The 27916-nt window shown below is 35.4% G+C and overlaps 1 protein-coding gene and 1 pseudogene across 4 annotated transcripts in view; one reads left to right on the top strand and one right to left on the bottom strand.

The window, feature by feature from the left end:
• The window catches only part of Ret (Ret oncogene), a 190121-nt gene that overhangs the window by 140378 nt on the left and 21827 nt on the right, over positions 1-27916 (top strand). For 3 of the 4 annotated variants that reach the window (XM_074173183.1, XM_074173180.1, XM_074173182.1), the window contains 7 exons: positions 7160-7251; positions 7349-7528; positions 7810-8013; positions 20299-20456; positions 23594-23842; positions 24121-24401; positions 26490-26604. In XM_074173183.1, the coding sequence (XP_074029284.1) occupies positions 7160-7251; positions 7349-7528; positions 7810-8013; positions 20299-20456; positions 23594-23842; positions 24121-24401; positions 26490-26604 (1279 nt within the window). The remainder of the gene's footprint in view (positions 1-7159; positions 7252-7348; positions 7529-7809; positions 8014-20298; positions 20457-23593; positions 23843-24120; positions 24402-26489; positions 26605-27916) is intronic. The other variant, XM_074173181.1, reaches the window with a different exon arrangement.
• Positions 14028-15887, bottom strand: LOC141481598 (uncharacterized; annotated as a pseudogene).

The raw sequence follows: 27916 nt of genomic DNA, 5'->3' as shown, positions 1-27916 counted from the left end.
TTTACTCTAAGCCAAGGAGTAAGTGGTATAATTTCCTTGTCATTCTTTTCAACTTCAATGCCTCAAAATAACCAAACCCAAGAATAAAGTTCAAGGTGACAACCTCTCTCAATAAAACTACATGGGTGTTAGTACAATTTAAAATTTGACTCACGATAATCCGTTTATCCTGGTGTATTCGATTACCCTAGCTGCGCCTGTAATATGTCCGTCCTGTCCAGTCCTGATTTCGTAACCCTGGCTAATGCCACAAACCAAAACACCAAAATATTATTTAATTCACCGGCCTAACGCCACTATACCACAAGATTCACTCCGTCGCCCCCGGTATCTAGAAATCAGTATTTCTAACTATTTTTATTCCGCTTACTCCCGTATCCCTCTGACTACCATTAATCGCCCGGAGTCTCGCGAAGTACCCTTTATCGCCCGGAGTCCCGCTGACTACCCGTCTTCCACTGACTGCCGCGTCTTCCACTGACTGCCGCGTTCCCCTAACTCACTGTCGTCACCGTTCTTTTCGGTCCTCCGCAACCTCCGAACCCCCAGTACCGTCTTTAACGAAAAAATAAGTTCTTTCTCTTAACTTTCCGTGATTGGTCATTCCCTACGGTCTTGCTGAATTATTTTCCATTACCCTTCCCATTTAAAACTTATTTTATTTTTCATCGCACGTTATTGGTCACCCTCTGTTTTTGATAAGATGTGGTTCTGCCTATTTAGTTATGGCGGCTCTTTTCCGAGTCAACACAATTACCCGCCAGGTCAGCGGTTTCTCAATCGTTCCTAAGAAACGTGATTATGGGCACATGTAAAGTATACGGTTATTTGGGTACTCTAACTTACATGGCGACGGCGAAACTGACAAAGTCTTACAATCATATATTATATTCCTCCAGACGCTAAGTCATCATGATCCCGTTTTCTGCCACTGGGTTCAATGTGACCGTTAAAATGTAATCGCGAAAATGCTTATCTAAATATTGAACTGACCCGGCAGAGAGATGCTGTTCACAAATGAATTCTTATTTTCAAGAAATTAAATTAACCTTCTCCATTCTCCTTATAATGGCAATTATTACACAATTATCAGACACAATCTGTGAACAAAAGGTAAAACTGAAACCTTTGGCGTAGAATAAACCTAAAACACGCACTTTCCTACACACCAAAACTACAATACTATTCTCGACGCCCGTTTCACCAACCAAGTTGGCGTCTTCAAGAGATAAAGGAAACGGAAGAGTGTTTTTTCACCAACTTGGTTAGAGAAACGCGCGTCAAGAAGATTATTGCATTCATGGTGATTAGAAAAAGTGCTTGTTCAGGCAATTTGGAGGAATAAAAAATCTAATCGAGAACTTTATACAGTTGTAGTAATGGCAAACTTCCAGTTGTTTCCTTTTAAGTTTATCAACTCAATGTCAATTTCTCCTAGTAAAATATTTTATACTTCAGAAACTTGTAGTATTCAATGAATGTGTTCAAAGAAAGGGAGCTGTTTGGTTCAATTCTTCTACTTTTCACATCTTCCTTTATCAGGAATAGTTAGGTATATGAAATCCAACTTTTGTCAGATATCTCCACACAATAGTGGCATTGAACTTTAAAATATGTTCTGACAGCTTCGACCCTTTATTGTCGATTTTTTATTCTTGATGTATTTTCGATATTCATTTTGATACATTTCCAATGGCTTTGATGTCTAATATATCTACGGCTACAATGAAGTATGTTTAAACAGGGTGTAACAAAAAGTAGGTCTTAAATTGAACCACATATTTTGAGGTTTTAAATAACTTGATTGGTTATAACTTACTTAAATGGAAAGGTGCAAACACAAAAAGTGACAGCTCTTGGATCAAAATTAATTTTTTCAATATATTTTTTAGTGAATATGGAATCACGACTTTCTTATCGTGAAAGCATTGGTTTAATAAAAAACCATAAATCTAGTGCGTAGGTTCATGGACTACACAACAGTTTTATAATAATAATAATAGGTCTTTATTCCCATAATGATACATTAAATAAACGGGAGAGGCTGAAGATCAGTTGGTTGCACCAAAAAATGCAACCTCTGTTTTTCATCTTAGGCCATCTTAGGACTGACACCTATCAGGAAACAACTACTCTACTAGCTAATACCACGAAGGGCGTTGCTATAATCCAGGAGAGTAGTTGTTTTCTGATAGATGTAACTCCAGGTGAGTTGAGACTGGCCTGAACGAATTGTTCTTTCAAATGATTTGATTTAGAGCCAGTCTTCAAATATGCCCACGTACTATAGGAATGAAACACCTCATTAACATTTTAGGGGATACTGAACCCCTAAAATCTTCCAAAATGTTCTATATGCGTTACAATTAAATTGGTATTGTGACATTAGTTCAATACATCCTTTTTGAAACTTGTTTTACACTTAGCATTTTTTCGAAAAGCCAGTTTTTATCGGAATGCACGCTATTTTTCATCATCCTTTGAACAGTCTTCAGTTGGCTGTTCAACGCTTGTAGTTCCTACAGATAAATATCAAACAATTAGTTCAATAATTACATACTACCATTTGTGATACCATTGGTTCAATAATAATTTTGAAATTTTTTTACCTAACAGCACTTTTTCGTAAAGCTACTTTTTATCGAGATGCGGCAAAAATTTTCAGTGAAAAAAAGTAAGTTTTAATAACTGATTATCAATATCATTTGCAGGTACAAAAAGTATGTACGAAAGTATGGTATTTTTCAGAATAGATTTTCAAAATATACATTCGGCACCGTTTTGAAAAGAAAACCCGATTTTTTTTGGAAGATCATAGGCTTCTGTCGAATTCGAGTTGCACTTTCAGGAATTCGATGCCTCACTTGTTGTTCATCGATTATTTCAATAGAATACACGTCTTCTTTCATGAAACACCAGAAGCAAAAGTCAATAGGGTAGAGATCTGGACTTCTGGCTGGCCAAAAAATAGGTGCATCAGGGCCCCTTTCAATCCAACGCCCAGTGTAATAGTGGTCTTAATGAATTATTATTCACAATGCCTGCCCAAACATCAACTTTGAAAGTCTTTTGGTGATGAGTCGTTTTTTTTCTTTGCCTATATGAGTGCCTTGTGATGATTCGTAATGCCACATTTGTATTGAAGGTAGCTTCATCGATTATTAAAATATGAATAATGTCGTTGATATTTCGATTGTTTTCCGTTGAGAACCAGTCGCAGAATCCCATTGTTTCAAGATAGTTTTCATCCAGTAATTTTTGAACGATTTTTAAATGGTAGGGATGAATTGCTGTTCTTTCATTCATCTTTAAACCATACTGTGAACCACACCTAACTGAGCAGCTATTACCCTTGTATTGCTTCCAGGGTTTTTTCGACAAATTTTTTTTCCTCATCGTTTGTATCCATTTTCAGACGACCACTATTACCAGCAACATGCGATTTCAAAGTAATCGTCTTCCGTGAACAACGATGAATGGAAAGAAATAATTGTACGTGTATTTTGATTGAGATATTTTTCCGCAGAACGACTGGCAGTTGCTGCACTATTTCCTTGGCATTCACCTGTGATTATCAGAATTACATTATCTGAAACCTTGTTTCAACCTCACCAAACTCACTCAGAATGAATGCATATATCTGTCATTTCTGCAAATGTATAAACCATTATAACAAAAAGTTTAGATTTTCTCAATACTCTCAAAATTCGCAAAAATTGAAAGTTTCAATGATTGACAGTACATAAGTGTTGAAGCAACTGTTTTGTTATTTTTCCACAGGAACTATAAATGTTTTTGAAGGATAATAAAAATATCCTGCATCTCGATGCATCTTTTTGAAAAAGTGAAAAAGTTAAAGAAAAATAAAAAATGATGTAAATCAATGTTGTTCGTGGTTTCACGGGTTAAATACCCCTCCAATTTTTTTGTGGGCTGAATCGATTTCGTGGTTTCACATGAAAAAGATGCTTTCACGATAGGAAAGCTATCCATTTTCATTACAAAATGTTCATGAAATATTGGAAAAAATCAATTTTCATTTTGTATCTTCCCAAGGCTGTAACTTTTTGTGTGTGCACATTCGCATTAAAATAAGTTATAGTATTATCCAATCGAGTTATTTTCAACCCCAGAATATGGGGTTAATTTTATGACCTATCTTTTTGTTACACCCTGTATATTATATGAAATTCAACTTCAAATCGTGAACAATTTTCTGAGTTATCCCCATCAAAGTCAATGATGATTTGATATGTATTGAAAAAATAGTTGTATAGAGTTTGATGTCTTCTTCAGCATAATATCAATAAAATAAAGTAGACCATTTGAGTAAATCTCTATTGTGCACTTCAATACCATCCAATAAATTTTTGAAAGTTTCGATTTGTTAAATTGAAAGTTCTCAGCAATTGGTGATAAAAATTTTACTTTTATGAGAGAAGAGTGGAAGAACATAACTAGATGAATCAGCCAAATGGACAGGAAAGAATATAATAGTTCACAAATATAAAATAAACCTAACGGAAAAAAAAATTTCAGACAAGTGGATCAGATTATGCTTTTTGAAAAAGTACAATATCCTGTATCTACAACAGAGCGAAACCTGGAATTCTTTCAAAAATTCTGCTGAAGAACGGAAACTTATTGGACCGTAATGATACTTAGTCATTTTCAATTCAACAATAACGTGCATTTTTCTAACCTAGTTGGTATCTTCGGGAGATGTTTCATCACGAAAACATTAATTTGCGCTATGCAGATATACGAAGAAGATTTTTCATGCGTCTGCGCTAAAACTTCTCTATGAAGTTCTAGTCTTTTCAATATATTCATTTTACGCCAGAGTTACATCTATCGAATGAATATGATGTCAGAACTTTAATCATAGTAATGAAACAACTGTATTCACTTATTCATATGATCAGATGGAGAGGCTATGTGAGCCAAATCAGCATACATATTCCCCAGAAAGGTCTACTGATTCGGCACTTCACCATATGGTTGGCAGAACCGAAAGAACATTGGACAACAAAGAATCCACCCTGGGTAAATTCATATATATCGAGGGAGCATTTGATAAAACAACCTTTCCAATAATTACCCAGCAACTACACTCGGGAATTTACCTCTGGTAGTAGGGGAATTGATACTCAAGATGCTCTCTAGTAGAGCAATGAGTATCAATGTAAAAGACATCACAATGAGAGAACTGGTCATGGAGGAATGTCCACAGGAAGGGGTTTAATCACGCCTTCTTTGGAACATAGTTCTGTATACCCTGATTAATTACCTCAACAATAATGAATTCTACATAATTGCATATGAAGGTGACATAGTTATCATGCAGATCGTCAAATTCGTGAACACACTATGCGATAGAGCGCAGGATTGGCTCAAATTAATAGAAACATGGTGTAAGGAACACTCACTGTCGATCAATCCCAAGCAGACTGAGATGGTCCTTTTCACCAGGAAAAGAAGTTTATCGGGCTTGAAACCTCCCGAAATCTTCAAAAGCAAACTAAAAGAGGTGAAATACCTTGGCACTATCCTCGACAGGAAGCTTACATGGAACTCTCACCTACAGAGTAGAGCAAAAAGAGCATGTGGCTTATGAGCAATGTCGGAGGACAGTGGGACGCGCATGGGGTCTTTCACTCCATGTGATCACCTTGGGGACCGGAAGTTCTACCAGCAACGGCCATTCAAATATTATATCAAATACAGCTATGAGAACAACACCAACCCTGGCCATGGAATTAATTACTGGTCTGACCCCTCAGGACCTGAACGTTAAGGAGGTTGCGTTAATGGCCATGTTACGATTACGAACGGCTGGTGTAAACCTAGAAGTAGGAATGGGTCAATTGAGGCTGAGCCTGTGACGAGGACCGCTCACTGCGCAACCTCTGCTGCAGGCAACCAGTGGTGTAATTGAACCCAGGTTGGTGTTTAATAAACCCTATAAAATACAAATAAAACAGAACACAGTGTCAGATGATACAAAGGCAATAGGCATATATACAGACGGCTCAAAAACCAAAGAAGGCTCAAGATGTGGAATGTACTTCAGATCACCGAGCCTGAGGATTAAGTGGGGAATGGAGAAAAATACCAGCGTGGTTCTAACAGAACTGGCTGATATCTCAATCGAAACAAAAAATATAACCAGGAAAGGAATTTCCGGCAAAAACGTAACAATCTGCACTGATAGCAGACAAGCCCTATTATTAGACTTGAACAGACAACGTGTTACCTCAGGACTAATACTAGAGTGGCACCAAGATTCACCCAATACCTCGCAATGCCAACTCTTTAGCCAAGGAAGCGGCTGGAATAAGAATTTCAGGACCTAGTGGCACATACGGCCTGATGACTTCGACAATTGCGGAGATAGGATGAAATCAAAGGATGCAATCTTGCCAGGACCAGGAAAAATCTACTGGCCACTGTCATCACCTCCATAATATAGGGCTAGTTGACACACCTCTATGCAGGATGTGAGAACAGGAAGATTAAACTATTTTGCATGTCCTATGCGAATGTCCTGAGTTATCGTCAATAAGAAAGTGTATGTTAGACAAGTCTACATCAGAGAGATATCTCCTAGTGATCTGTCCACCTTCCTGGAAAGGACAAGATAGACGATGACCTAGGAGGGTCGACACTCACCCTCCCTACTCTACAAATACAGATGGTCAGATGGTAACCGGTTAGTGAGTCCTAATTGACTTTTTGATTACTGGTAACGGGGATGAATTTTTTGTCTCCGAAAATTCAATGAAAGTGATGATTGAGTAGATACTTTGGCAAAATTATTGAATACGATAGGATACAGGTAAATATCATAATAGGAAAAGTAAATTGGGTTGCAGTAAACCATCACGGTAAACTACCAGTTTGTTATTTCGGCACCTGTTGAAAAGAGGTGTGAAAATTCCATCGTTTTTCATTGCGTATGATGGATATTTTCAAAAAATACCAGTGAAAACTCTGATTGGCTTCACAACATGCATTCAATATTTTCTATTTCATTTTCTAAATAGATCATCTGAAGGAATTTCTTCATATTTTGTGATCTTTTCTTTTCTACTTTATGCTATTTTTATTGAATAATATTTGATTTTTCACCACAACAATATATTTGATTGTTTTGTAGGCAAATATGCAGATTCGTTTTGTAATCATGGATACACCACAATCCTTAACGAGGTTGAAGCTTTATCCAAGAAGTATTGTCAAAGTTTTTAGGTGAGGTCATTTCACATTTTGTTATTATGAAACATTTTGTTATTCATGAACTGACTTTCACATATGAACGTATTGAAATTTATCAATTCTATTTCAGAACTGCTGCTCCTTTAGCTAGGGTTACCCAACCGACTGATATAAGGAACTGTAGTGTTTTTGAATTGGTAGAAATCAACCAAACGAAAGGAAAACCCATTTTCAGTATTACTCCAGAGGAAGGCATAGTCTTCGTTCACGACTTCCTACAACTGAAGAAAAAGGCTTCAGAATATATCAGGTATGAAACATACTACAAAAATACCTGCATTTGAGTAACAAAAACTCGTATGCATGCCAACAAAACACGTATACAAACGTATACAACATAGTTGTATACGTTTAAGCCCCCAACCGAATAATAGTTGATAATACCAAAAAATGATTAAAAATGTGAATCGAAACTGAAACAGGCTCAATAGGAGCATTAATAATTCCTACATTAAACTTATTGTGTGTGAAAATTATAAAATAGGGATGCTCCCAATTCAACATTCTCAAAGAAATTTAAATCTATTTCAGTTTGAACATTTCATGGTTCAGACAAAATCAAAGAGAATATGACGAACTCCAAGTTAGAATTGTTGAAGAACCTAACAAAACATGTGATAACATGGAGTACTTTGATAGTTGGGTTACTTGTGCAGAATATGGAACACCGGAAGAATGCCTAAGGAAAAACAGTTGTGGAATTTCAACTGGTGGATCACCTAGTGTCGAATTGAGGTAAGGTTATTCAACTACGAATTCCTACTAGAGTGAGTATCTGCAAACCTCAATGAACTTTCAAACATGGTTATTTCAGGTGAATAGTTTAGTATTTAGCCAAGATGTCTATATTGCAGTATTTTTGAGATTGCCACAAGATGGCGCTAATAATCAATGTTTTCATTTTTTCATTCCTAAATTGATCCCTGAGTTATGGTATTGTCAATTCTATTCTTTTTTCCTGAAAATAAATGGGGTTATTGCAGAAAAAACCGTTGGTTACCATCATTGACATATAAGGATAACGTTTATTTAAAAAATCATCTTTGCTGGAGATGCATGAATTCGTTCAATTCTTAACTATTTGGATAGTTTATTGACTAGTTGGTGAAAACGTGTTGATATTTTTTTTTGTTTTGTTGCTCCAAAAGTGACGATTTATATTTGTGTCTGGATGTTATTCCTTTGCATGATCTACAAATATATGTATACTGTTACTTCTTTCAGAATTGATTACTTCCTTCCTTCCTTTAGAAGATTCCCACTTTTTTCTGTATCAAGATGGAGTAGTAGAAAGCCAAAAACTTTCTTTCCCGAAAATTAGTCACTCCTAAAATTATAACCCATTCAAATCAAACAGGTCTTGATATCTATCTATTCCTTCATTTCAGAGAATATTCATCTTTAACAGAGCTGAAAATTTCAGGACGAATATTATATTTATTTGATCTTCGACTGTATCCGGCTTGTTACAGTCTCGAACTTCCAGTGTCTGAGATTTGATATCTATAAAAGTACAAAATGAGTAATAGAAGTGAAATAATTTAGTTGATACACCAATTTTAATAGAACATTAATTTGTGAAAAAAAACTGATTATTGTGGCCTGAAATGAAAACTAATTGATTGATGGATTAACAATCAGAAATTATGTAAAATAAAGTGAAATAATTAAGCTGAATGTTGAAAACAAAATTCAATACCTTTCTCAAGCATTTCCATATCAATATACGAGGGTGCTTTTTAAAGTTTCCGACCTCAACATGAAGATAGCAGCACGCGTGAATGAAAGCTAGCGAATTTTGTTGTCCATCTATTGACACTTACTCAGACGTGCCCAAGCCAGAGAACAACTTTAACAAGTTGGCGCTGTAAGCGGACGACACAGCTCTGCTGGCGAGATCAACAAACCAAGCGCACGTCACTAGATACTTGCAGCAACAGGCAGATAGATTAGAGGAATGGACCAACCTGTGGAAGATCAGTATAAACCCTGACAAGAGTCAAGCAATACTATCCACCCGGAGGGTGGTACACCCGAAAGGAAATATCATCTTCAACGGACAAGAGATTCCGTGGACCAACGAAGCTAGACACTTGGGGGGTCAACAAAAAATTAACGTTCACCAATAGTAGGTCGAAGAAGCAACATGGGATTGAAAGTGAAGCTGCTGATGATAAAGACCGTAATACTACCGATAATCTGCACTGTCTGAGGCCAGTGCGCAGCGATATACAGAAGACAGATATGCAGTTGTTTATAAGTTTTTTCATCATAAGACGAGCGCAAGCGTAGCCGTCATATTAAAATGGCGGTAATTCAAAACATTCGTACTGTTTCAATCAACAATGGCTGGGAAAGGAATATTATATCTACAAACAAATAAATTATTGAAAAAAACCATTGATGGTTATCACTTGTTTATAATTCAGTTGAGGCTCATAATTGTAAACAATTAAAAAGGCGGTTAAAACGTCATGGGCGTCCGCGAAAAGGAAAAAAGTGAGCTGATTGGGAGGTTAGGTATATGTCAGCATTTGTTTACTATCTAAAAACATATAAAAAACAGTATTTACAGTTTTATCCTTATTAATAATGTCGATTTATTTGATGTAATTCAAAATATATTCCAGTTGACAAGAGTATTACTTATGGAACTAATAAATAAATCAAGCCATAAATATTTTGAGGTTGTACATATGACATTATTAATTAGACAAATATGTAAATACTGAATTGAATATGTTTAGTAATTTTCATTAGAGGGAAATATTTAATACAACATAGTATACCTATATGAAATTCACAGTCAAAAATGCAATAAGGAATAATGTACGTATGTTGAAATTCGTGATAGCTCAAAGGATCAGGGTTCAGTTCAGTTGGACCAGTTTCTGCAATGAAATGTAGTGAGTAAATATAAGTATCCTTGGTAACATCATGAATAGATTTAAAGCCTCGGTCACTCCTGCCACATTTTTTCACCCATAATTCACATTTTGCACATGCTTCAAGATGTAATTTGCTTGATGATTTGATTTTTTTTGCGATATTGGATACAAGGCTTTGGAAAATTTATAAAATAGTATGTGTTAGTTTGGAATTATTTGAATCGTGTATCAATTTTACACACTCCATAACAACACCGTTTTGTTGTTCATTTTCGTACAGATAACATAATCATAATTGGGTATAAACATTTTTTTGTGATTATTTTTACTTACTTCTTTATTTTTTTCCACTTTTTTTACAATTCATAAACTTCAATTTATATTATAATTTTTTAAACATGAGTTGCGGGCTCTTCAACATGGTTGTTTACAAAAAACAGTACGAAAAAGATGACTGATACTGACGCATGCGCACAAAAAAATTTGTGATGAAAAAGCCTATTAACGCGTGCGTAAGGGCCGCCGTAAACGCTCCAAGATATATACCGAATAGGTACATATTCCGGGATCTAGACCTGAACATACACTACGTGAACGCATACATGGGGAAATACGCAGAGGACACGTTCGACAGAATTCGAGGGCACGACAACCCAGCGCTAAGCGACCTACATAACGCACTAAACAGGAATGAGCCCAGATTCTGAGAGAGGGACAAACACAGGAGGCCAACGAAGCAGAACCAAAGACCACCTCCGAGAGTCAGACGGCTCCGGTAAGTGTTAAAATTTCTCAACCAGATTTCAAATTAATATCATTTTCTGATTCACTGAGAATCAACTCATGCTCGCGACTAAAAAGACACTCGTCTCCGGTTAGTTTTTGGGGACCTCATGCAAGAATTCAGTTAGGTTAGTCATGATAAAACAATTCAACAGATCAGAAAGTAAAAGCACTTAGAGGCTGACTTTCGACCAAAGAAGGTCAGATGTCAATCTTGCTGAAGTGCCCAGCAGTAAGTTGAGAACCGCTCCGGAGGAGCGGGGGTGGATGGACGAGATGGGATGTTCGGCACATATTAACCGTGTGGGGAAAATTTCAACTCAGGGCACTCTACCCGGGAGGGGAGATGGAGGCCATTTTGAAAGCTCAATTGTAATGTAAAAGTTACTCGAGTGAGTTGATGTGAGTGTTGTTTGGAAAATGGACAAAATCGAGTATCGAGCTGTTATTAAATATTTGTTTTTGACAGGCAATACGCCTACGCAAATAAAAGATGTGGGGATTCTGTGTATGGGGACTCTGCACCATTATTTACCAGAGTGAAACTTAGGGCAGCTGAATTCAAACGTGTCCATAATATCTTGAGAGACGATGAACGTTCAAGACACCCAAAAACTGCAACTACTGACGAAAACATCGCCAAAGTTCAACAAATGGTGGTAGACGGCCGCCGAATTGAAGTGAGAGAGCTAGCAAAGGTTATGAGCATACCAAAAAAACGTGTTTGTCACATATTGAATAAATATTTAGGGATGAAAAAGTGTTTCGCGCGTTGGGTCCTGCGTTTGCTCACGCTAGATCACAAATGTTTTCGAATAAACATTTCCTACGCTCTGTTGGCGCGGTTTAGGCGCAACGAATTCGAGTTTTGGCGTTGACTGATTACTGTAGATGAAATTTGTATACTCCATCGAACGCCCGAAATAAAAATACAGTGCAAACCGACTCCAAAAAAAGCAAAAACTGTTTTTTTGACGTGGAAAATGATGGCGACTGTTTTTTATGGGATAGTCATGGAGTTAGAGACACCCATTACAGGAGCATACTACCCATTATTGCTTGACAAGCTGAAGGCAGAACTTGCGGAAAAATGGTCACATTTGCAGAGAAAAATCCTGTTTCACCAAGACAACGTACCGCCTCACACCTCATCGGTTGTCATGGCAAATATCTACGAATTACGGTTTGAACTTTTTGACCCTCCGCCTCAGTCACCAGATCTAGGTTCAAGCGACTTCTTTTCGTTACCTAATCTGAAAATTGTGCTCGTAGGTCAGAGATTTTCGTCAAATGAAGAAGCCCTTCGTGAACAATTATTTTGCAGAGAAAATCTCCGTGTACTATTTGGACGGGACACAAAGATGAAAGAATTGTTGGGAGAAGTGTGTAGAGTTGAAAGAAGACTAAGTTGGACAATTTAAAAAAAACAGAAAAAATGTTATCTTTGTCAGGTCTGAAACTTCTCAGACCATCCCAGACCATCAAGTTTTGGTCAATTCCTTCAAATATTTCCAACCAAGTTTCTTCTCCATATTTCGAAATGGTGCATATCAGTTTGTAAAACCCGGAGGATGGACAATGATCAGTTTCATTGCATTATTAGACTAATTTCTCACAACGGATTCAATATCTCCTGTCCGCTCAACCTGAGAAAACCAAAAGTCAGGTGCTTCAAGAAGCGAGGTCCTCAATGTTGTTGGACAAGACCTCATACTTATCCGTGTGAAGACGCAGGAGGAGAGTAATCTCTGTGGCTTTGATGTGGGCATTTTGCTGAACGGGTTTCAACTCAGTGACGAAGTTGTGGTCACTCCAATCTGTCAAAAAGTGTAAATCAGGCTGCAGCCTCGAACAAATGATTTAATTCCTGCTTTCTTGTGATCGCGATTTACTGAGAACTTTATAACTTCCATCCAGAGCCATCGTTTCATATAGACACTGCAAACTGGAAACTATATACACTTCATGTCACTATTTTTATAATCGTTGTTAGTAGGTATCATAATTTCTGAAGCATTCCAGCCCCAACAGAAATAGGTAATGTAATATTGATTTATACCTGAATCACTGCAGTTGTACTATTCATCGACTCATTCCTCTTGTCATCACCATCTCTCGCTCTAAATGAAATATGAAAGCGTTGTAGCAAACCGTTGAAAAATTGACTTTTACGTATCTATCCTTTCTGGATATAATTTCTCAGTCTTTTGTTGTGCCTGAAATGAATTTCCATTGTAGTTGATTTTCAATTGATTTATTTAACTTTCTATTATTATGTACATGAACATGTCGCTTGACATCAATATTTGAAAAATACGTGTTTATGACATTAATAGAAGTGATAAATGATGTCCTTTGTTGTTTTATTCGTTACGGTCATATGAAGATAAATGATATAAATGTGTGTGTGTGTATGTGCTGCAATGTATTTTCCGCTAATCAGCTGATACCCCTATACGAGCGACAATCTAAGGTACGTGTCGACTAGCAAGTAACTTGCGACAGTTCTTGCGAAAGTGCTTACAAGGGTGTTCACATGAACGCAAATATTGAGGTAAGTTACTCTCTGCAAGTATCTGCGAGAGAAATCTCTCCTGTCGCAATAACTATCAGGTATGTATACATTAGAAATGTGAAATATTCTTTTGCAAATGAAAATGTTTAGTGAAAATGTCGGTTGCAACAGTTAGGTGTGCTGTTGCTACTCTAATAATTGTCCCAAAAAAAGAAAAAAACAAAGAAAACGAAAAGTGTGGGTACGAAATTGGATCTTAAGACGATGCACTCTAGGTGTTTGTGAAACATTGCTAAATGAATTAAGAGATGAAGATCCTAAAGCGCTTACAAATTTCCTTCGAATGAATATTGAAGATTTTAATTATCTTTTTGGAATTAGTCAGCCCATGATTTCCAAAAATGATACTAAAATGCGTCCTTCTATTTCAGCAAAAGAACGTTTAATTGTTACCTTGAGGTTTTTGGCAACAGGTAAGTGTACTATACATAATAAAAAATGTTTAATGGGAACAATATATTTCAAAAACGTAAGACAAATGAAATTATTTAAATTTCTTGTTTTTAAGAATTCCTGTATATACGATTGGTCGCCTAGTTGTTGTATGGCTCTGTTTCAGGCTCTGAAAAACGAACATCTAAAAGTAAGTAATGAAAAATAATATATCTACGCATTATAATATACCTTGTTGTGGTGAAGTAACAGCATAATTGGAAAAATATGTTGCAGTAGAAGAAGGTCTTGTATTCCACGAAGATGCAGATGTTACCTCCTCACTTTCTGCCATTTCTAGTATTGCTCTTTGGATTTCAATTTTCAGTTTTTTTTGTTTCTCTTTAGACCCTTAATTTCTTAATTCTGCTGCTACGAAATCTCCGAAAATTTGGCAATCGTCAAACGGCTTATCAAGAACTGCCATTGCTTTTTTTACAATTTCGCCGTGGTCATCAGTGTTTTTTTTATTTTCTTGTTTTTACTCATATCTTTTGTTGACCTATCTGACTCAACATTTTTGATTTGACTATTGTCGTGTTCATTGTTGGTATTTTCTGGTTGATTTTCGGATATTGTTGCCTCCTGCAGAAAAATCAGTTTAATAATTAACTTTAGGTGCATTCAACAATATAAGATTGTTTTTTAGGTTCCCCAAACAACTATGGAGTGGGAGACACATGCAAAGTTATTTGAAAAATACTGTCAGTTTCCACATTGTATTGGAACATTAGCGATGAAAGCACCTGCACACAGTGGCAGTTTACATTATAATTATAAGGGCTTTAATAGTATTGTTTTAATGGCATTAGTTGACGCAACTTATAAGTTTATATATGTTGACATTGGAAATTATGGAAGAATTTCAGATGGAGGTGTATTTATTAATTGCACATTGTCACATGCTCTAAAAACGAACTCCTTAAATTTACCTGCTGCCCAGCCTCTACCCGGGCGTACAAAAGATGTACCTTACGTTGTTGTTGTTGCTGATGATGCCTTCGCTTTAAAACCATATTTGTTAAAACCATACCCTTCTCAAGGACAGCCAGCACCTAATCGTGTATTCAATTATCGTTTATCGAGAGCTAAACGTATTGTTGAAAACGTATTCGGTATTATTGCAAACAGATTTCGCGTTTTACGAAAACCAATAGAACTCTCTGCCGAAAAACCGACAATTATAGTATCTGCAATATGTGTACCACATAATTTCCTGATGAAAAATCAAAATAACTCATATGCACCTCCAAGTAGCTTTGACACTGATACACAATCTGGAGAATGGAGACAACTTGGAATGCCCACATCGAATTTGTTAAATTTGACGCGAGGGCAAGCTCACAATTATTCAGCATCTGCCAGTGATGTAAGGGACGAATTCATGCAATATTTTGTTTCTCCCCAAGAAGACATAACTTGGCAATATAATTATATATAAAATAAATATTTTAAAATACCTATATCATATACTTTTTTTTCTACTTACCAAGTGATTAGTTGTAGTTTTTGCTCGACTTCCTCGGATAAACATAAGTGATCGGAAGAATTCCCAATTACTTTCGTAGTTATCGTCGGTCGCAGAGCCACTATGTTTTGTTTGACATTTACGAATCTCTTGCTTGAACTGGGTGCGTAAATTGTGCAATTTACGACTTATTTCGCTATCACTTGTTTTAAACTCCACTGCTAATTTATTAATTGCACTTTGTTTTTTTTTATTCTGTTTCTGTAATCTTTACTTTGTACATCCCAAATTTCGGGACATAATTTCCAATGTGAAATTAGTTCAATTGTTTCTGACCTCGTCCAAGACTTTTTTTCCGCCATTTTTGTAAACTATCGGTACTCTCGCAACAAATTTCGAAAAGCTTCCGAAAGTTGAAATTTCTCTCGGACACTATACTATCAACCTACAGTTGAAATTGAACCATTGCTCACATAGCGGCAGATTGAATAAGTTGTATACACGCCAATCAACCGTTTACAGTACCAAAAGAAGCTGTTGCGTGAAAAAAAGATATCTTTTTTCGGTTTCATCCATTCAGTGCCTCAGAAAATGAGTAAGTGTTTCATGAATTATGTTCACCAAAATGCTGAATATTGCAGGAATTTAGTAAGTGGTAAAATAATTTAATTTCAATGAAAATAAAAAACAACAAAATTTCAGACATTTATTACTGAAGATTTACCGAGGAAATTATTTTATTGTGATTCATCTCCAACTTAGAGATCAATCATCAAAAAACGAAGTACATAATTATATATCAGACAATATTCTACACTAAGAAAAAGTTACTCAAGTAGTAGCTATAAATTGAATTCTTCAGAAAAAAATTATATTTAATTTCATTTTCCATGAGACAGATATATTCTTACCATAATGATAAGGTAATTTCAACAAAACGTACTCGTCAAAGGTAGTGAGTTAAGGTTTTCAAGAAACACGTCACTCTTCTCTGGTGACAACTTGCTAGGGTATGATTTGCCAAATGATAATTTTAAAATACTAGCAGTAGGGGTATGCAATGAAACACCACTAACAACTTACCCAGCTAGGTCAGTGGTCGTAAGTTCGATTGATAAAAAAAGAAAAGGTTGTTCTTTATTGCGCAACCTAATTTCGGCCAGAAAAAAAAAGAAACCGCCTTGATAACTACGGAACCCACTACTCCAATATCTCGGTAAAACTAGAAATAGTCTTAAATATGTCTTCTATACAAATATATCACATGAAAAAGAAATATTCAACAACAATTTTAATAAACGGGTACATAAATATATAAAGAACACTATACAAAAACGTTCAAGATGCCCTGACAGAATCTCAAATTAACAGTTCAGTGGTTGAACTCTCAACGGTATGGGCTGAGAAACTATTATTAGCAAAACTGATATACTGATTTGAATAGCAAAGTCAATGCGGAGAGGAACAGCGTTCCTATTAACAGTTATGTATCTAGGGGATGCTGATTTGTGACGTCACTTCAGAGTACCCAAATAATAATAATAATGTTTTTAGCCGTAATCAACATATATGAATATCTTAGCTGTTTCAACACCCTCCGTCAGGTGTATTAAGGTTGCTACGAGGGGTGCAGCTGACTTGGACTAGGAGTCCAAGGCGGGGTTCAGCCTGTGATGGCTGGGAGCTGCTCTCACTTAAAATGCTACCACACCGGTGTCTTATACGGAATGATTACCATGCAGAGGTACAAAGCCGACGGTTCTATTGACCTTCACAGTCGGTTGCTTAACCGGGGAATAACACCCTGAAGAATGAACACATTATAAAAATATGCGCGATAGAAGAAATATAGTGCATTCACAAACCTCTTAGTTGAGGGTGTTTCCCCTGACATATGATGATATACGGATCCCAGTGTATACGAATCGAACAACAAAACGGTTCTGACGAAAGTTGGCAGTGGAGATAGTCCAAGCAAATGGAATAAACAGGCCTTGAAATGAATACGATTCATATAGGTACATTTTCCTCTGATAGAACATAACCTCTTACCGGTGCTTTATGAATCCGGCGAATTGCCGAAAGGATTTCTGCGTTCCAACGAAGATATTGGTTTCAGACAACCACAAAACAACGCCAGAAATCACTGAGTCGAGGACAGGTCGAATAAATGACCAGAGGTGACACCGTACTTGTGCGGTCACAAAATAGTTGACCTTGAATAAAGGTAACTCCGAAAGGAATACCTACGGTATTTCCATGGCCCAAATCCACCAAATCTCAGCATAGTTAACAAAGAGCCAGATGATTGAATATGTATCGCACAGATATAAAAAACTCAATTATAAACAACGTTCAGTGGCTTACCCGGTATATATTCCTTGTATATTGAACTACAAAAATCAAGTTGACTTTGAGTAAGATAAATACACATTGAGGATGTTTCGCATTTCGAAGTAAATCGGGAGCTAGTGCAAGACTAGCCCGTAACAACTTGCAATTGAATTGTTTAATGCCTTTGCACATGCTCATGTGAATATCTCGCAGAGTGTCACATCATTCAACTCTGATAGCCAAAATGATTCATTTCACAGATAGTCCCCCTTGTTGCAAAGATAAACGTCTTGTTTGGTGTATTGTATTCTGTTTTCTCATTTTTATCTGTTTTTTTATTCCTGCTGATGAAGGTTATAGATAGAGATTTCCAAACAACAGACAATGATGCAACTGAAAAAATACTGGATCATCAAGTTTATATTTCTATCAGTGCGTATAGTGTTCAGTTGCTTCTTTAATTCTTTTTGAAAATCAAGAGGGTTTAATTACATTACTTTGATACACACTCATCAAGCAATGGAAATAATTATCCAATTCATTGAAACGCACTGTGGTTACTCAAGAATATACTGATGAAACAAAAATCATGATTTTACCAACAGACAGATGCTATAGTTACGCTATAGGTTGAATGAGTGCACTATCTAAAGTGCCATCTACATAGATGAATTTCAGTTAATGGATGATAGAACAGTTTGTGTGACTGATTTGGAGAATAAAGCCTTTTTTGTACAACTGTCATTGAAAGGGACATTTTTAATGATTGTCAATAGTATTTAAAGACGATGTTTACAAAATAGCGTGTATAAATGTATTATAAACATTTATTATTATTATTTATGAACATTAATATGGAAAGTACAATCAGAACAACTGTTGATATTGATACCTTGCGATGTTGAAGAGCCTTATAATATATTCGAACTATCTGAGTTGACAATTTCATGGGCAAACATTTAATTCTTGAAGTGAAGAGGACGATACTGTAACGCTGTTGGGATCATTCTTTCAGCAATAGCCTTTTTATAAAAAATAGATCAAATGATGTAACCCTCAGCTACTCTTGTAGACTTCCATCCTCCATGTTCCTTAATATCCGTTATATTCGCTCCTGATTCTGCTAGCAAAGAAGCAAAAGATCTTCTGAAACAGTGACTTGTAGTTTTTGATTTTTGGGCCTATAATTTTCATTTGTCCGCTTCAAGAATGCTATTTGCTTGTATATTTGCTTGTATCAACACCATTCTCAACGAGCGCACTTTTATCATTGAAAACTTGCTGCACAAATTTGACGAGTTTATTCCTCTTCTAGATAGGCTAAGAAGATGGTTTCGCTGAAATTTCTTTCGAAGTTTTTAAGTCTACACCAGCTAAGAAAACTAGAATATGCAATTAGAATATGCAATTGAATATGAATATTCAATTGAAGCTCTTTTTGCAGCCTCTCCAATATCGTCAGGAACACACAATTGCTCAATATTGTTCTTCATTACGCAAGACATTAAAAACCAGCAAGAACTCTAAATGTGACTTTAAATAAAACGCGTGAGCTGTAAACAATATTGTTTGTTGGTAACCAGGTGATTCGACGTCACCTGACACGGCCACTTCACAGCAAATGCGATAACATGAAAATAGTTAACTAATCAGAGATGTCAAAATGTGTTGTTATAGAAATATTAAATTTATTTATTTATTTCATATCAAAACAGTTACAATTACTTTGTACGAAGAAGAGATTTTCGCGATTTTTATCAAAACGGTCAGTTTTATCATAAAATTAGTCCAGACACAAAATTGTACATCAGATGATTATCTGTCTAATCGTCATAATATGCATACGTTTCCACGCCACCATTGAGGTAGTGTAATTAGCTCGTATTTTAGTGTGATTCTGTCCAATTTGAAACTATTGAATGATAAAAGATATTGGCCAGGGTTGAAACGGATAAAAGTGTTGTAAATTAAAAACCAGAAAATTTATTCATCTGATTCATACTTCTGCTTCCACTTCTTCTTCTTGTACTTCTTTTCCTTTTTCTGCATCCTGGATGAAAGTAAATTGCTTCAGTAATGATACATCGCATGCCTCCTCGTTAGTATCAAACAAATCCTCAACTGTTGGTGATTCAATATTGAAAAACGACCGGCCTTGACAATTTGTACATGCTAGAGAACAAAACAGTCCAATTTTTTTGCAACCACATTGAGCAGCACATCTCTTTTTACAGTTTAAAAAAATTTTGTTCAACACTAAAGTCTGAACTGGTCTGAACTGTCGACCAACTTCCAACCCCAGTCTTTTGGCTCTAGCTGATAACCAAGTCACACTTGAACTTGGTGATATACCCGTGATAGATGTCGATGAGCAGCCGCTGAGGTTGGAGGATTTCCATACCTTTTATAGAAAGATGTAAAAGTAGAATAGAAAGTCAAAACTTTCCATTCTCAAAAAATCAATCTCTCCTGAGAATATACCCTTTTCAATTCAAGCAACTATTCTTTTACAAGAAGTCTGTTAAAGTAATATTTTCCAGAAGAGGACCAGAAAGATGCATGTGGAGAGGAGATGTCATATCCTCAAATATAACCCATTTGTATTCCACGTGTTCTCCAGATATCAGAACGTGTCCGGACGGGATCTGCGATTCTCTAGAAATGCTGCATGATTCAATCTGTCCGCAGGACTGTACTAGTAAGTGCTATTTGAAGTATATTTTTGTTTTTTAGAAAATAAGATTCAGTATTTTTAAGGCTTTCGCGGCCGAGGTTTTCAGTATCACTACGTTTCGGGTTTGAAGGCCGTAATTTTTGGAATTTCTTTCTGACGTTTCGCTGATGCGACTAGCCATCCTTCGGAGATAACTCAGGATGTATAAACCTCTGAAGAAGCTTTCCGCTCACGCCATCGAACCGTTAGGAAAAAATTCCAAAAAACGACGGCCTTCAAACCCGAAAAATAGTGACTTCAAAGTAGCAATAACTTCAATATGAAAAGTTATTATTTTTATGGATTAAATATCTTGAAAATGATACCGACATGACATAGTATTCCTACTTTCAATAATGCAGGTTATACAAAAACCATTCGCCACACCTATGGACATAGACAGAATAAACGATTTAATATGAAAGGAACTTGTTTATACGCGGAGGCATAGTTCAAGTGAATGACATAGTGCAACCTATCTTCCAACAGCTCCTCTTCAATAATATAGTTAGGGAGCTAGCTAATTTCGTTATTCAATAATCATTTCTGAGTATATCAGAATCACAATAACTATAGCCAGAAACACGTGTCCGCGGTTTGCCCCCCCTTTTTAGAGTGTTATGTCCATTAATTGTTCATTTTTTGATTTGTATATCATACACACTCGATAAAATCTTCTTTGTCTATAATATATATATATATATATATATATATATATATATATATATATATATATATATATATATATGATGCACCTATTTTTTGAGTGTTGTGTCCACGAATTATTTCATTCTTGATTTGTATCATACACACTCGATAAAATCTCTATCTATATATATATATATATATATATATATATATATATATATATATATATATATAATATAATCGTCTTTATTGTTACCCAGTTGCTGATATAAAGAAGGCGAAGTTCAACTTAGTTAGCACAAGTGCTACTGATGTTCTTCCACTCAACCTCAAAAAGATTCTACCTAAGCTGAAACAAAAAAAAGTGATACATAAAAAAATGGGATTGTTTCAATATCTATTTGGATGCTGGAGAGGACGTCCATTACTAAGACTTATTCTGGTCTCATAATGATGAAAAGTGTATAGGGTTGGGCAGTTTATATTCAAAGTTGGCTTCCGAACAGGAGTAGTTTGAATCTTTCCCGTAAAACAGAAAGTTCTGAATTTCTTATTTCTTTTGGTAACTGGTTGATCACTTGGCAAATATTATAGCTAAAAGATCCCTTGAAAAATTCAGTTTTAAAACTAGGTGGGGTAAGAGTACCCTTAAATCTGATGTTCAGATTGTGAACATATATAATATATATATATATATATATATATATATATATATATATATATATATATATATGTATATATATATGTATATATATATATATATATATATATATATATATATATATATATATATATATATATATATATGTATATATATATGTATATATATATATATATATATATATATATATATATATATATATATATATATATATATATATTCAATATTTTAATATTGAATTTCACAAAAAGGATTTGAAGCTTCATATATTCTATTAATTATCTGCGAGCGCTTTCGACAGCTGGTCGTACTGTCATCTTCTAGGCACTCCTAGGAGTGCCTAAAAGATGACAGTCGTCACTGTCGTCATTTGAATCAATAATGAATTTATTTCTACCCTTAATATGGAAGTGTCCAATCTTCATATAGTCTTTTTCAACTAAAATTCCTTTTTTAATCCTTTTCTGTCAGTCTTCTTCGGTAATATTAGATACTTCTTCAATTAGCTATATTACCTCCTCATCAAATTTTGGAAAATTATTTTTACGCCTGATGTTTGTTTCAAATCAATTCGATGGGATTGAAAACCCAAAAATAGGGGGGACATCTCAGTATGGTGTTTCCATACTTTTCAGTAATATTCTCAAGGGCATACACTTTTTCAAATGTTTTTGTCTGTAAAACTTCAAGTAGTTGGTTTTTGGCATAGTAATCTTCAAAATACAAACTGTTATCCATTAAAAAACTTTGTATTTCATCTTTCCTCGAATTTTCATTCGGTACTTTGATGAGCTGTCGCGAATGATAAGAAGCGTTGTCAAGAACTATTACACTATTCGCATACAAATTTGGGATCAATGTGTTTGTTACGCTATTCCAATATTCTTCTGCTTTCCATAACAACTTGACGTTTGTTCATTATTTTAAATCTAAATCCTAGTTTCTGTATCCAATTCTGGAGAGTCTTCTCACAGCAGCTCATGTTATGGCCGGAAGTATTCAATTTCTTTCTTACGATTTCAGTTGTGAGAATCTCATCGATTTTTTAACAGTAGTATATTGTTTTTTTCAATGATTTTATTAGATGCACATGTGAAGGTTTTGGTAATCCTGTATCACATCGCGTCTTGCGTTCATAAGGTTTGTTTTTGACTATTTTACGTACAATTGAGCTGGTGTAGACTTCAAATTTAATTTCATGACCCTTCAGCTAATCATAAAACTCGGTTAGTAAAAATTAACCAATACGAACCGCCAAGTCTACAGTCCACGTGGACTAGTTTGCTGCCAGTTCATTTCTATATATTGGTTTTTTTGGCCTTTGAGAGTGCCACCAACTTTAAATGTGCACAATATCGTTCACTTCGACTATACGTGATCCGTGATAGTTGTCAGACGTTATAGTATATATTTATAAAAATGGTAATGTTCTTCAAATCGTTTCAAGCAGTACTATGATTAAGTGAAATATCGATATGTTTTTCATACAATTTTTCAAATATTGTTCAATTGTTGATTTATTTTTCATATTTTCGAGTACCTAAGAATTTCTTATTCTCTATTTTTCACAAATTTCCTGATGAATTGTTATGTTGTACCCATTTGGAATGGGTGAATCTTAAGCAATATTTATTATCCACTCCAATCGAACACTCACTTTGAAGAACATGTTACTAACAAATCTTAGTTCCTGTCAGCCTTTTGACTTTCACAGTAAAATTGAGAATTTTATGGAGAAGAGCAAATACAAAATATTCATGGATTCATGGACGATTAGCCAAGCTTTACCCTATTTCAATATACTATTTTTCAGCTCAGCCTGTTGTTCCTCTGAAAATAAACAAAATGACAGGAAGAGGGGTAGACGTTGCTAGTGGTACTGTGGTATGCTCCCGTGTGAACTGTTATTCAGTGAAGTCGAAGAAAGGAAGAAACAATAACAGAAAAGAGTCCAAGGATAAGGAAAAGAAACATTCATTGCTGACGCAAACACATGCAAATGGTTCAGTCAGTCATTTGAATTTCAATTTTACACACGAAAACATCACTGCTGGAAAATTCAGTGAGTATGGAAAAATGGCCAGTCATTTCACTATCAATGCAATCTACAGAAGTTTCAACTTGTGTGACCTGGGGATTACAGAGGTCTTATTTTTCGAAGTTCAATTCTTAGGAAGAGTTTCATCTTCCCCTTGAAGATGATCAGTTAGTGATTGAAACACATGTCGATGTGTTGAAAATAACATTTTGGTGTTGGGGATAAAACTTCAGTAATATTCATTACTAAACCAAATTTTCCAAACAGTGAATCACAAGTATATTTCACTATTCTTTTTTCAGGTCTCGACATTGGCAAATGTGGAACTATGTGCATCATGGGAGTGGGAGTTGGAACCTTATTTTTGGCTGGTTCTATAGCTTTCATAGTAATATGCTATAAACTGGACAGGACAAATAAAGCTGTTCGAAAGAAGATCGAAGAAGATAATCAGGAAATGACAGCTCCTTTATCCATCTCTGGTCCAGGAAATGTTCACAATGATCCGCTTGCATTCAGTTTCAATATTACGACTCCTATGAATGATACCACTTTTATCAATAATATCATCAATAAGTTTACGGTGAGTATGAGTGAACATGAATCAATGGATGGCTATGGCTAGAAAGCATACTCAGGTTTATTCTTCGAGTACAGTTATGTCCAACAAAACATCCGTGGTACAGCCGTATCTCTGATGAGCCCTATGACAAGATAAAATAGTGTTGTCTAGTGTTTGATCACGAACGAATACTTTGTTATCGGGTTCTAGTTCCATCTACATGGTGTTTAAAATAAGTTCCTGGACTTGTTTCTTCGGGTTAACTATTTTTTTGGAGAAAAAATTCATCACTCCATAGGAGAGTTTGAAACTTCGCGAGTTGATTTTGGATAATGTGCGTAAAATCGTTTGGAAATAATACACTGGAATTGATGCAAGCCTCTGACTATTCTAAGTCTGTTTCCTGCTGAACGGAAAAATGACCGTTGATCAAAACATCCTTGAAGAGAAATGTGCTACCCATCTGAGAATTTTGACCAATTTCGCTGCTTTCTGTAATCCCATGAATAATTGAGAGTTCTACCCACATTGACGCTGTTCAACATTGATAACGTTTGTGATTGTTGAATGACCTGCAATGTGGTTTTCATTAAAAATAGTGAACCGAAGATGTGTCCAGAATGATCAAAAGGATAAGAAAATAACCTCAATTCAGTCCATGTTCACTAAGTAATCAAGATAGTTTATGCTTTTGAAGAAGCCATTTTATAGATGAAGATGTCTTGCGGTTTTGTGAACCGAAACCTGATAACAAATTTGGAAAATGCATTGTTGTGAAGTCTATAGAGATATCGATGAATACAAAATCAGAATCTGGAGGGTTCTTCGCTGTCATTTTGTTGATGAATACCTTGAGAAGGCAATGAAAATATAATAAATTTACATTGTGTGTGTGTGTGTGTTTGTAGAGTTTGTTCTTACAAGTCACTCAAATGAGTTTCACGATCTGAAAAATTAACAAAGCTATAACAAAAAATAATTTGCTCAAGTGTAATAACAGCAAACTGAAATGTTCATTGAAATAAACCACTGAGTCCAATTATTCAATAATTTAAGTAATCTATTCGACTAATTGGATCATTCTTTTGAGAAACTTGACTTTTAAACCCCAAACTTGTAGGAAAATAATTTTATTTCACAAACTGTTATTTTTTTTTAACACGAATATAATCTGCTACTACTACTGCCATTCTATATTTGTGAATCCTTTTTGAGCCGGTGTAGGTGGAATTTTCACTGAAATACCTAGATCTACATTACGTAATACAAACTAACGATAGTCGTTTTTTTTTTGATTAGAGGGTTACCTTAAATGACTGATTTGATTGTGGTTCAGTGAATTTTTCGTCTTTTATTACATTTCTCCAGATTCTCTATTGATTTAGTTTTGTTTAATTTACAGATTGCGCCAAAATAAATACACAATGAGTAGTAAAAATATCGACTTCTTCTCAAAAAATGTCTTCCGGAGGAGATTTGTGAATATATTCTATTTCTGGTTTAAGGTGATATTATCAACGTTTATTCATACCAAGAAACATAATATATTCATGAAAACTATAAACATCGATACAAAACAAATATTATAAATGAATAAGAAATATTTGAGAAAAGATGAATATTATGGAAAAAAAATTGTACAAAATTTATTTTTTTCAGATCATTTTTGAATTTGGTCAAGAATTGATTCAATTTAAGTGGGTAATTTATTGTGAATGGTTATTCCATGAGAGTATAGCGACTTCCTTTCCGATTCGGTTTTGATTTTTGCACTTTGCAAATCACTGGTAGTATCATCAGATACTTGTTTATAAGGATCTGACTTAGCAATCACCTACATATGTTAATTTAAGTTATGATATATGCACTTCAATCACAATACAAAAGAGAATATACGCTACATTTTCCATAGGTACTTTTATATGAACACAATTTTATTCGTATAACCCAATAAGCTTCCCAGTATCACCTGAAATGCCTCATTAGCTTTGTATCGCTGCTTTGTAAACATGACAAGTATACAATTACTAACGATGTGCTGACTCCACTGTCTAACTGGTGTCGAATAATATGTTTTGGGGTTGATCCTAATTGAATTTTGTTTTGCAGCCTGATCCCAAATGGGAATTTCCCAGATCACAACTCGTCATAATGCAAACCCTTGGAGAGGGAGAGTTTGGTCGTGTTTTGAAGGCGAAAGCACTGAACATAGCCGGACAAACAGGTTAGTATTGTTTCTGTTATGGTTGTTGAATTTTGTGATACGGAGGTTGGGATTGAGATATTTAATTTTATTACAAAGCATGATAATATTGCCCTGTAACTGTGAATAAAAGTTGAATGTTGTTTGGATGTATAGTAAAGACAATCGTTATTTCATCAGTTCGGACTTCCATTGTCTGATATAATATAAATTGATTTGAAATCCCTGAGAGAATCTGTGAAAATTAAAGTAGATTAACCAAAAAAATAACAATTCTATTAAACAAAAAACTGAAATTACAAAGAAATAACATACAAGCACCAACCAAAAAATATCCAACCAAAAAATTGAAATATCAATACAAGCTGAAAATTGAAAATATTATCAACAAGAAACGAAAATTAAAAATTAAAAGATTCCAAACCAAGTTACGTCATGACGTTTCGATTGTTAATATCCACAATCGTCTTCGGGTGACAACTGGACATATTCCTCCGAGATCTGACTATTTATAGGTCATTCGAGTGCTTTCACCTATCCCCTCTTCCCTCTCCCGCTTCATTGGTTTTAGCGGGAGATGACCGTTTGGCGGGAGTTGGTCGTTTTCCGCTTGATTAGAGGTTTCCATAAGTTAAGTATATCTACGCTAGCTTGGCTAAATGCGTTGTTGAACAACATGTACGCGGCTTCTTTGAATTTTCTCCTAAATCAGTGTTCCTCCTTGTGGACGATTTCAGCTTGAGCCCACTTGATGTTATGTTGATGAGTCCAAACATGCTCTGCTTTCCCTGATTTGCTGGTTTCTCCTCGCTATGTATGTTTCTTGCGCTCAGCAATGTGAACTTGCCTCTTAGTTTCACCGATGTATGATTCTCCGCACTCGCAGGGTATTCGGTAAATGCGATTCTTGGAATCGCAGTCCGCGTTTGGTAGCCTGGTTTTCTTGAGGCTGCTACGGATAGTGTTTCCAGATCTGAAATAGGTTCTGATGTTATACTTGGACCCAATCGTTCTTATCCTTTCCGATAACCCTCTGATGTAGGGAAGTACAAGTACTGGATGTGGCGGTTTCTCTTCCTTGAGGAGCTCTTGCTGTCTTCTAGCTAAAGCCTGTTATACCATCACTATGGAGTAACCATTTCATTGAAGGTCATTTTTGATGATGCCTACTACATGAAGTAACCTCCTAGAACTGTATGTTTCTTTGTAGCAGAAATATAAATACAGTTGGTATGCCTTTATTCTACAGTTCTAAACGTTATTCATTTAGCAAAAATGACAATAAGTGAAATTTTATTTCAAATTTTCAACGCAATTTCACTTTTCGAATTCT

This window comes from Leptinotarsa decemlineata, unplaced genomic scaffold, assembly GCF_025532065.1.
Source record: "Leptinotarsa decemlineata unplaced genomic scaffold, Ldec_3_MD MMD2_tig00000218_RagTag_RagTag, whole genome shotgun sequence".
Lineage (NCBI taxonomy): Eukaryota > Metazoa > Arthropoda > Insecta > Coleoptera > Chrysomelidae > Leptinotarsa > Leptinotarsa decemlineata.
The sequence above is the reverse complement of the archived record's forward strand: the minus strand, read 5'-3'. Positions and strand labels throughout refer to the sequence as shown.